General features: G+C 38.7%; 1 protein-coding gene across 1 annotated transcript in view; it reads right to left on the reverse strand.

Moving 5' to 3' along the window:
* The window catches only part of COPG2 (COPI coat complex subunit gamma 2), a 109120-nt gene that overhangs the window by 88579 nt on the left and 7972 nt on the right, over positions 1–12569 (reverse strand). Inside the window, exon 5 of the mRNA XM_039243203.1 lies at positions 465–544. Within this exon, the coding sequence (XP_039099134.1) occupies positions 465–544 (80 nt within the window). The remainder of the gene's footprint in view (positions 1–464; positions 545–12569) is intronic.

Below are 12569 nucleotides of genomic sequence, written 5' to 3' on the forward strand. Positions count from 1 at the left end.
AACTGAATCAATTTATTATTCTGCCTCCTGTAATGTACAAGAATATGAGTCTCCCTTACAAATACCTACTGTCTTTTTTCTTCTTTGCCAATTTGATGGGTGAAATTTTATAACTCACCAGAGCTTTTAATTTGCTTTTTGGTTACAGTGAAAATGACTAAAGCCAATCAGATCCTTTACATTAGGTATTTTATGAATTATTACTTGGAATTTTTTTTGAACTTGAAGAGTTCTTTACATATTATATTAGCTTTTTAATATACTTATTGTTAATATTTTATATCACAGTTTAGGAAAGAATGCCGTAAGGTGTGTGTGTGTGTGTGTGTGTGTGTGTGTGTGTGTATACATATATAAATTCCTATTGGCTTCCTTACAATCAGAAAAATAAAATTAATAGAAAAAGAACAAATACTCCACTAAATATAGAAGAACCCCCTCCTAGGTTCTGATCATTCGCATACCTGCTCGTGACAATTATCACATCCTCAGAGATTGTAGCCATTTCTTTGATGGTGAGATAGCACATTCTTCTCAGTGTTTGCTGAAAAATTATTTATAAAAGGCAACAGGTTATTCATAAGGAAATGGTTCTTTAAACTATTTGAAGTGAGAGCCTCAAGTAGATATATTTAGAACATTATTCTTAAAAAGATTCTCATCTACTGAAAAGAATCTTTTTAAAAATACCTGGATGAGATAACATTCAGAATACTAGTTTCCTAAACAAGTAACTGCTGCACTGACACACATCTAGGTGAAAGTTTTAAAATCCAGTTAATTAGACAGAGATCCAAACTTGGACAGTGTGAATCCGAAGACCGATGTTTCTCAGAGTGTTAAAGGCTTATCCTGGAAAATATATTTTTAGAACTCTTTAAATATATGGATGGAGGGGTGCCTGGGTGGCTCAGTCGGTTAAGCATCTGACTTCAGCTCAGGTCATGGTCTCATGGTGCGTGGGTTCGAGCCCCGTGCCGGGCTCTGTGCTGACAGCTAGCTCAGAGCCTGTCTTCAGATTCTGTGACTGTCTCTCTCTCTCTGACCCTCCCCTGCTCACTCTGTCTCTATCTCTCTCTCAAAAATAAATAAAACATTAAAAAATTTAAAAAACTACATGGACGGAGAGACATACAGACTCTGTATCTTCCTCAGTCCAGCAACATAGATGTTTTTCCTTGAAGTATTTGTGCTTGTATAACCAACTTCCACTTTCAATTATCAAGATTTCTAGAAGGATACCTGGATCTAAAGTAACTGCTACTTACCAATAGTAAAGTTTCATCAACCTTCCTCCTCCCCTGCTCTCTCGTTTATTCATACACTATGGGCACTGGTTCCTGTACCTAGTCTAGCCTCGTTCCCTACCAAGCAACGTCACGTTTCTTATAAATAGTGAAACTCAAATACATCATACCCAGCTCCAGACTCCAAACTGTAGAAAGAACCTGGTGGATACTAGTGAGCCCACTAAGGGAGGGGAAGAAGGAACTGAGGATTCTCATAGTGATTAAACACAGTAAAAAATCATCCAGAGAAAGAGAAAGTGAAAAGACAAAGAGAAAGCCATGAGGGGTCAGATGAACGGAACAGACGACACCCATACAAACCTACTATGAGAAGAAAACAAAAAATAAAACCCAAAACTTAGACCTGAAGAAAATTTGCTCCCCAGCCCCAGATAAAAATCTACCCTGAAGCAGAATAAAACTGGAAATTTAAAAAAATTCAGCTAAAGCACAAAAAAATGGGGAGTGTGGAGAGGGGCTCAACATTATTAGTCATTGGGGAAAATACAAAAAACCATACTTCGATACTACCTCACACCCATCGAAATGGCTAAAATGAAAAAGAGTGACATTACAAAGTTCTGGCAAAGATGTGCTTGTAACCACTAGAACACACTGCCTAAACAAGTACACAGAAATGTTGAATAAAATAGGAATAAAAAATTTAACTCAGTAGCTAAGGGCAAAATGAAGAGAAAATTCATAGATGCCCAAATGGAAAGCAAATACCTCACAGCCAGAGAAGTACAAGCCCAGGGCCTTAGAGGCATAGGATAAAGTATCTAAAGTCTAGGAAGGAAAAGATTCTAAAAGGTATATTCTTCAGGCTCATGGAAAATTATTCTAGATAATAATTCAGAAATATAGCAAGCAATGAAGAGTATAAGGAAAGTGGTAAGGGGCACCTGGGTGCCTCAGTCGGACGAGTGTCCGACTTCGCTTCAGGTCTTAATTTCACAGTTCCTGAGTTCAGTCCCCATGTCGGGCTCTCTGCTGACAGCAGAGAGCCTGGAGCTTGGGTCGGATTCTATGTCTCCCTCTCTCTCTGTCCCTACCCAGCTCACGCTCTGTCTCTCACTCTCTCTCTCAAAAATGAATAAACGTTAAAAAAAAAAAAAAGTAAGAACTTCTGTTTTGCAAAAGCCTATGTCAAGAGGATAAAAAGACAAACCACATACTAGGAGAAAATGTTTGTCACCCTATATAGGATTGTCACCCTAAATATATAAAAACCTCTTAAAGTCAAAAATAAGAAAAACAATATGATTAAAAATGGGCTAGAGACCTTAAGACACTTCACTGAAACAGATAAACATGACAAATAAGCATATGAAAGTATTAAAGTATAAGAGTTCTTTATGTTATAGATGCTCCATACCATACGTCATTTGGGAAAGGCAAATTAAAATAATGAGAAACCACTACAATCCTAATAAATGGCCAAAATCCAGAACAGTGACAACACCAAATGCTGATGAGGATATGGAGCATAAGAAACTCCCACTTGTTGGTGGGAATAAAAATGGTACAGCCAATTTGAAAGATGGTTTGGTGACTTCTTGCAAAACTAGACATACTCTCACCATGCAATCCAACAGTCATGTTCCTTGGTATTTGCCTAAAGGAGTTGAAAACTTATGTCCACATAAAAACATGCATATGATGTCTAGAGCAGCTTTATTCATAATTGCCAAAACTTGGAAGCAACCAACATGCCCCTGAGTAGGTAAGTGGATAAACTGTGGTACATCCAGACAAAAGAATGCTACTCAGCACTAAAAAGAAAATGAGCTATCAAGCCATGAAAAGACATGGAGGAAATTAAATGCATATTACTAAGCAAACGAAACCAATCTGTAAAAGATACATGCTATATACTTCCAACTATATGACATCCCAGAAAAGGAGACAGTTAAAGCACAGAGGATTTTCAAGTGAAAATACTCTGTAGGGGCGCCTACATGGCTCAGTCAGTTAAGGGTCTGATTTCAGCTCAGGTTATGATCTTGTGGTTCATGGGTTTGAGCCCCATGCTGGGCCCTATGTTGACAGCTCAGAGCCTGGCGCCTGCTTCAGATTCTGTGTCTCCATCTCCCTCTGACCCTTCCCTACTCGTACTCTGTTTCTCTCTCAAAAACAATAACATTTAAAATATATATGAAAATAAAAACAAATACTCTATATTATTTAATGATGGATGCATCTCATGATACATTTGCCCAAATCCACAGAAGTTACAACACCAAGAGTGAACATTAACATAAACTATGGACTCCACGTGATTATGATGTGCCAATGTAGGTTCATGAATTATAACAAATTACCACTCTGGTAGGGGATGTTGGTAACAGGGGAGTCTATGCATATGTGGCTTCAGGGAGTACCCAGAAAATCTCTTTACCTTCCTTTTAATTTTGTTGTAAACCTAAAACTGCTCTAAAAAAATAAAAGCTTTCTTGGGGCGCCTGGGTGGCTCAGTTGGTTAAGCATCTGACTTGGGCTCAGGTCACGATCTCATAGCTCATGGATTCGGACTAAGTTGGGCTCTGTGCTGACAGCTCAGAGCCTGGAGCCTGCTTCAGATTCTGTATCTCCCTCTCTCTCTGCCCCTCCCCTACTCACGCTGTCTGTCTGTCTGTCTGTCTGTCTCTGTCTCTGTCTCTCCCTCTCTCAGAAATAAATAAAACATAAAAAAATAAAAGCTTTCTTTAAAAAGTGGTAAGGACATGAGTAAACTTTAATGAACAGCAACTAAAAACCCACAAAAACTGATGTGTTATGATATACGTATGTATATAAATGTGCATGTGTGTATGTATAGATACACATGTTTACATATTCACATACATAAAGACTAAGTGTCCTAAGGTTCTCAAATCTTCCACTAACAGGTACAAGATAAAGATAAATGTTAGATTCTAAAAGTCAAATACCCATATTGCAATTTCTAGGGTAACCACTAAAAACTTCCAAACTATTATCCCACTGATGCCCTGTTCATTTTTATTCAGTCTTTTTTCTCTCTTGGCTTCATTTTGGATAGTTTCTATCTGTCTTCTGGGTTACTGATTTTTCCTCCTATAGTCTCTAATCTGCTATTAACGCCATGCAGTATATTTTTCATTAAAATTTTTTTAATGTTTATTTATTTTTTGAGGGAGAGATAGAATGTGAGCATGGGAGGGGCAGAGAGAAGCAGACACAGAATCTGAAGCAGGCTGACATCTCAGAGCCCCCATGTGGGGCTTGAACTTATGAACCGCGAGATCATGACCTGAGCCTAAGTCAGCCCACTTAACGGACTGAGCCACCCAGGGGCCCCAAGCTGATACCTTTCTGAGAACTACACTAAAAGAAAAGGTCTTTCCACTCTCACGGGTGGAAATACGAACAATTGTTAGCCCTGTGTTCTGGTGATCCTTTCTTTAGCCTTGGGTAAGTTTCCTTTTACATATGCACAGATCAATTCTTATCCAAAGATTAAGTGGAGCCCCTCAGCAAACTGCTAGAACTATCTCCTTCCTTTTTTGCTTCTCTCTCCCCCCCCCCATTTCCTTCCTCTTTAGTACTCTGCTCTACAAATTTGAGCTTTCTTGGCTTCCTCAAACTCCATCTGTTTCCTCAACTCAGAGCGGTAACTAGCCTCCTTTTCAAAGTGCCCTCCTTGACCTGAAACCTGTAAATTGCCTCTGGACATGAGATAATGTTAGGGCTCACTCTGCTTTTCTTTTTTTCAGATCACAGTCCCGGAATGCCTGTTAATCTAAAGACTGAAAACCACTGTGTAATAATATCTTGTTTGATTTTCTAGGTATTTGTAGTCAGCAGGGTAAGCCTCACCCCTTTACTACATCATGGTTAGTAACAGAACAGAAATAGGTCTTCTTTTTTTTAATTCTTTTTTTTTTTTTTTTTAATTTCTAGGAGAGAGAGAGAGAGACAGCGTGAGCAGGGGAGGGTCAGAGAGGGAGTCACAGACTGAAACAGGCTCCAGGCTCTGAGCTGGCAGTCAGCACAGAGTCCAACGCGGGGCCCGAACCCACAAACCGCGAGATCATGACCTAAACAAAAGTCGGACGCTTAACCGACTAAGCCACTCAGGCACCCCAGGTTTTCTTTTTTTAGTTTATTTATTTATTTTGAGAGACAGAGATAGCACGAGCAGGGGAGGGGCAGAGGGGGAGAGAGAGAGAGAGAATCCCAAGCAGGCTCCACACTGACAGTGAAGCAGGGCTCAGTCCTGCAAACTGAGATCGTGACCTGAGCTGGAAACCAAGAGTCAGACACTTGAGTGACTGAGCCACCTAGGTGCCCCCAGAAATATGTTTTTAATATCAAATTATATGGTGAATGCCTAGGTACTCTTTTATTATTAATTTCCAACACCAGTCCTTTGTAAAATTGTTATTAATTTTACTATTAATTTCCAACACTAATCCTTTGTAATTAGAGAACATTGTACATTTTCATTCCTTTAAAATTTGTTGTCCCTTGCTTTATGGCTCAGTATACAGTCGATGGTTTTTTTTTTAAGATTTTATTTTTAAGTAATCTTTGCACACAATGTGAGGCTCGAACTCACAACCCTGAGATCAAGAATCACACACTCCACCAACTAAGTCAGGCAGGCACCGCAACAATCAATTCTTACAAATATTCTTTGTGTTTTTCGTTTACATTCAGTGCAGCTTTGGTGCACAGCTTTTACATCTGCCACCTTATGATATGATTTATGTTTCTCCTTGATCCATCTTTCTTTCTGTTTTCCCTTCTTATGGCTGGATTTCTCAGCATTTTTTTTTTTTTGGGCACAATTAATTTGGAAAAGAAAAACAATAGAGAAAAATCAATGAAACAAAAAGCTGGTTGTATGAAGAGATCAATAAGCTTTATAAAGCTCTAGACAAACTTCCCAGGAATAAAAGGGAAGATAAAATTTATCAGTATCAGAATGAAAGAGAAGACATTACTACCGACCCTACAAACACTACAAAAATAAGTGAATGTCGTGAATAGTTTTAGGAAAACAAAGTTCAACAATTTCAATGAAATGAACAAATTCCTTCAAAGACACAAACTACCGGAGCTCACTGAAGAACATAACTAATCTGAACAGATAGCACCAAGTCTACTCTTTTTAATGGAGTTAATTATCAAAAACCTTTGCCTAAAGAAGCCAGCTTTAATAGTGAACTCCATCAAACATTTCAGGAAAAATTAATAATGATTCTACAAAAACTCTTCCAGAAAGCAGAAGAGGAAGAAACACTTTCCAATTCATTTTGAGGCCAGCACTAATCCAAACACAAAATCCAGGAAAAAAATATTATAAGAAAAACCTGCAGATCAATATATTTCATGACCACACACTCAAAAATGCTCACCGTATTTTAACAAACAGAAACCAAAGATTTTCTATTTTCTGGAAAAATAAATAAATGCATCTCACCATATTAACATATTGAAAAAGAAAAGGCATGATAATCCAGTGGATATAGAAAAAGCAGTTGACAGAATTCAATACCACTCACAAAAAGAATTCTCTCAGCAAACTAGGAATAGAATGGAACTTCCTCAACCTGACAGAGGTCATCTATGACAAACTTAAGAGCTAACACCATACTTAGTGGTGAAAGACTAAATACTTTCTCCCCCAGATCAGGAACAAAGCAAGGATGTCCCCAACCCTCACTTCTATTTACACTGTAGAATAGTGCAAGAAGACAGTAAGGTAAGAGAAACAAAGAGCATACAGATACAGATTGAAAGGGAAAAAATAAATTCTAAGGAGTCTTCCAAAATACTCCTAGAACTATTAAATTAACACAACCACAGGAAACAGGTCAATATGCAAAAAGCAATTTAATTTCTATAAACTGTAAGCGATATAGATGCAGTAGTAGTACTTTAAAAGTCTTAACTAGGGTGGGGCACCTGGGTGGCTCAGTCAGTTAAGCGTCCAACTTCGGCTCAGGTCATGATCTCACAGTTCATGGGTTCGAGCCCCGCATCAGGCTCTGTGCTGACAGCTAGCTCAGAGTCTGGAGCCTATTTTCGGATCCTGTATCTCCCTCTCTCTCTGACCCTCCCCTGCTCACGCTGTCTGTCTCTCTCAGAAATAAATAAAACATAAAAAAAAAATTTAAAAAAAGTCTTAACTAGGGATGAATTTCACAAAATATATACAGGACTTTTATTCTAAAAGCTACAAGACTGCTGACAGAAATTTAAGAGACCTGAAGAAGGAGAGATAAATACTATGTTTGTGTGGCCAAAAACACACTAATGTTATAATGTCAATTCTCCTCCAATTGATCTTCAGATCCAATGTCATCCCTATCACAGTTCCAGCAGATTTTAAATAACAGAAATGGAAACTGATTCTAAAATTCATATGGAAAGGCAAAGAACCAAGAAGACCCAAAACTTTTGAAAAAGGAAAAGAAAAAAAGGAAAATGTGTACTCCTTGATTTAAAACTTACCATAAAGGCATAGTAATCAAGACAGTATGATACTGGGATAAGAATAAAGACATAAATCAATGAAACAAGATAAAATGCTCCAGGTGCCCATGTAACTCAGTCATCATCTCCTCCTCCTTCTTGCATTTTGTGATATGCAACTATTCTAGTACCATTCGTCCAGAAAAGAAAGAGGAAAAGGAGGAGGTGGTGACAGGAGGTAGGGGAGGGAGGCAAAAAGAAATCCAACCCTTACTTTACGTCATATACAAAACTTAATGGATCAAAATGCCTAGAAAAAAAGGCATAGGAGGGGCTCCTGGGTGGCTCAGTCGGTTAAGCATCAGACTTCGGCTCAGGTCATGATCTCACAGTTCATGAGTTCGAGTCCCGCATCAGGCTCTGTGCTGACAGCTCAGAGCCTGGAGCCTGCTTTGGATTCTCTGTCTTCCTCTCTCTTTCTGCCCCTCCCCTGCTCACACTCTGAGTATCTCTCAAAAATAAACAAACATTCGGGGCGCCTGGGTGGCTTAGTCGGTTAGGCATCCGACTTTCGCTTAGGTCATGATCTCGCGGTTCCGTGGGTTCGAGCCCCGCGTTGGGCTCTGTGCTGACTGCCAGCTCAGAGCCTGGAGCCTGTTTCAGTCTGTGACTCCCTCTCTCTCTGACCCTCCCCTGCTCACGTTGTCTCTCTCTCTCTCCTAGAAATAAATAAAACATTAAAAAAAATTAAAAAAAAAAATAAACAAACATTTAAAAAAATATATTTTAAGAAAAAAAGGCATAGGAGAAAATCTTTGTGACACTGGGTTAGGCAAAGATTTCTATCATAACCATCAGAAGCATAATTCACAACAGAAGAAAAATCTGATAAACTGGAATTCATCAAAATTTAAAACTTCTGTCATTTGAAAGACTATGAAATGAAAAAAAAAAAAAACAAGCCAGACTCAGAGAAAATACTTAGGAAACATATCTGATAAAGGACTTGTATTCAGAATATACAAAGACCTCTCAAAACTCAAAAATAAGATAATTTACAACCAAATTATTAAAAATGGGCAAAAGATACAAAGAAATACTTCAGTACTGAAAACATACACAAGGCAAAAAAAGCACACGAAAATATGTATGACATTATTAGTCATTAGGAATATGCAAATTAAAACTACAAAGAATTATCACGATTAGAATAGCTAAAATTAAAAAGAAATTTTAAAAAGCAAAAAAAGACAACACTAAGTGTCAGCCAGAATTCACTAGAACTTTCCAACAGTGATGGTGGAAATGGAAGAGGGGTTGGCAGCTTCTTACAAAGGTAAACGTGCCCACACCTATCATGGGTGACCAGGCAAGCCCACTCCTAGCAACTGACCCGAGAGAAATAAAAACTTACGCTTAAAAATTTATATGTGAATGTTTACTGCAACTTAATTCGTAACCACTGAAACCCGGTATTAAACCAAATATCCTTCAAATGGCACAAAGAAATGGAGCTGAGGTACGCCCGTATAATAGAATACTATGGTGATATAAAAAGAAGTGAACTACTGATACAAACGATAACAGAGATAAACCTCAAATGCAATATGCTAAGTGACTCCACAGGCTTCATTCATACGGTTTGGTATCACTGTTATGACTTTCCAGACAGGCAAAACTATGCAGAAAGAAAAAAGATGTGGCTGCCTGGGACAGAGGATGGGAGGAATAGATCGTATGTAGAGGCATGAGGGAACTTTCTGGAGTGATGGAAACATTCTAAATCTTGACTGCAATGGTGATGATAGTACTGTATGCATTTGTCAAAATTCATAACACTATATTCTATAAAGGGTGAATTTCTGAAAATTATACTTTTTAAAAATTTTTTAATTTTTTTTTTTTCCTGAGAGACAGAGAGAGACAGCGTGAACAGGGGAGGGTCAGAGAGAGAGGGAGACACAGAATCTGAAGCAGGCTCCAGGCTGTGAGCTAGCTTTCAGCACAGAGCCTGATGCGGGGCTCGAACCGACGAGCTGTGAGATCATCACCTGTGAGATCATGACCTGAGCTGATGTCGGATGCCCAACCGACTGAGCAACCCAGGCACCCCGATACTGTTTTTTTTAATGGAGAAGACAACAATATAAATGAATGAGAATACAAGCCACACACTGGGAGGAAATATTTACAAAACACCTATCTGATAAAGGTCTTGTATCCAGAAAATATAAAGAAAGCCTACAACTCAAATAAGAAGACAAGCGACATGATTTCTTTTTAAAAAGTAAAAGATCTGAACAGACACTTCACCAAAGAAGATACACAGATGGCAAATAAGCATATATTTGCTTAATACATTCATCAGTAAGGAAATGCAAATCCAACATTGCCATGTCTAGATAGTAAGCAACAAAAATGAAAGTAGGTCCACACAAAGACTTGTACTTGAATAATCACTTTCGGCAGCTTTGTTCATAATATCCATAAACTGGCAACGACCCAAAAGTCCATGAACTTTGAATGGTAAGTAAACGAGACCACGGCCATACAGTGGACTACTACACAGCAGTAAAAGTGAAAAGCCACCGATACCCACAAAAACTTCAATCAGTCTCAAAGGCCAGAAACTAAGAGAAAGAAATAAGACATAAAAGTCATAAAAGGCTACATGTTATATGATTAAATTTAAGTGAAATTCTAGAAAATGCTATACTATGTTGTCAGAAAGTAGATCACTGACCTGGATGGTAGGGGCCGAGGAAGGAGATGGGCAATTAGGTGACGTGGGGGCACATTCAGGGGTGATGAAGAGTTCTAAATTATGACCGTGGAGATGGTTTGATGACTCCACATACTGGTCAGAACTCGGTGAACTGTACACTTAAAATTGGTGAATTTTATTTTTTTATTATTTTTAAGTGTATTTATTTTGAGAGAGAGAGAACGCATGCGAGTATGAGTGGGGTGGGGGCAGAGAAGGAGGGAGAGAGAATTCCAAGCAGGCTCTGCACTGTCAGCACAGAGCCTGACACAAAGCTCGAACTCATGAACCGTGAGATCATGACCTGAGCTGACATCAAGAGTTGGACACTTAACCACCTGAGCCACCTAGTGAATTTTATAATATGTAAGTTGACTCAATAAAGCTGTTTTTTTAAATACTAAAATAAAAGAAATTCCTCTAAGTCAATAAGGGGACTATAAATATGCAAAGAATATGAATAGACAATTCACAGAAGAGGAAAGTAAAATGGCCACTAAACATAGGAAGATTTCAATTTCAGCAATGATCATGAAAATACCAATTAAAAACACGAAGAGATGCCATTTCACATTCTTCAGGATGTCAGATATTAGATCTGATGGTATATTATCAGGAACTGATTCAAGGATTTGAAGCAATGTCTATGTAAATTACTCATACAAGATCAGTTTAAAGATCAATTTGGTAAGGTCGGATAACTAGCATTATCTAGAAAAGCCAGTTGTAGCTATCTATCTCAGAAAAATTTTTGCTATGTGCACAAGACATATACATAAATATTATGTATAATATCATTTATAATAGCAAAAAGGTAGAAACAACTCTTATCAACCAATGGGAGAATGAATAAATAAATAAAAATACTGTATATTAACCCACTGGGATTACATGCAGCAGTGAAAATGAGTAAAGTAGAAGCATGTGTAGTAAGAAGGTAGATCTCAAAAATATTAGTTTTAAAAACAGCAATAATAACATGATCACTTATATTTTTAAACATACAAAAATACGAAGTATAAATTATGGATACAAATGTATGTACTACACATACAGAAACATCGATAGGAGGTTACCAATCTCCAGATAGTAATCACCCCCTGGTAAAGGAAGGCTAGAAAACGAAGTTCCGCATGCTGCCAGCAAAATCCCCACCTCTTCTTCCTCCCCCCCCAAAAAAACCATACCCTCAATTCCATACTCCGCCCAAGGGGATCATCCAAACGAATCACAGCATGCTATCCATTGCTACTTACCTCAGTCACTACAAAAAACCTAAAATATCTTGGTCATTATTCACCACCTGGACCCTTATCCCCACATGGCCGGGAAGAGCACCTAACATGACTCTCTCTTCCATCCTTCTCAAATCCCAAACCCCCCACCAGGTTCTCTGGCACTTTCATCATCACCTACATCCTTAACTCTTCTCTGAACATCCTCACCTCGTCTCTAACGGAAAGCCAGTTCCTCCCTGAGAACCCCGCCGCAGCCCTCCCAAGTGGTGGCTGTGGTCTCTCCTTTAACCCTCGTCCACCAGCCGTACAGATGGGGAAGCTCACTGCATGTTCAAAATCTCTACACTGCCTTCTTCCACTGACCCCTGTTCTTCCCTAAAAGTCTCCGGCTGTAAAGCTTATGCCTTTAGACTGCATCACCTGTCGCCACTCCCGTTGCATATAGAGACCTGCAGTTACTACCCTTATTTTAAAAAAATATTAGTATCTTGTTTGCCACCGTGATTTCCAATATTATCCCAGCAATAATTACAGGTGACTTTAATATCCATACAGACAATATTTCTAAGACTAACCACTCAGTGGAACTGACTCTTATCCCAACAACCCTGTCCTGCTTCCTTCTGCAACCACCCATTTCCACTGCTGCCCCCACCGGTAACAGTATCCCTCTCGTAATTTCACTTCTAAGCATCTTCCTCTCCAGCCACTGCTCCTGACTCCAACAGCGCTTTCACTCCCTCATGACCTACAATCCATCGAGCCGATCAACTTCTGACTGTTCCAGTCAGCCCCTGCCCTGACTTGCCTCCTAACCAGATTCCATCATTAATA

Source organism: Hyaena hyaena, unplaced genomic scaffold, assembly GCF_003009895.1.
Source record: "Hyaena hyaena isolate Hyena2069 unplaced genomic scaffold, ASM300989v1 scaffold_8, whole genome shotgun sequence".
Taxonomy (NCBI): Eukaryota; Metazoa; Chordata; class Mammalia; order Carnivora; family Hyaenidae; genus Hyaena; species Hyaena hyaena.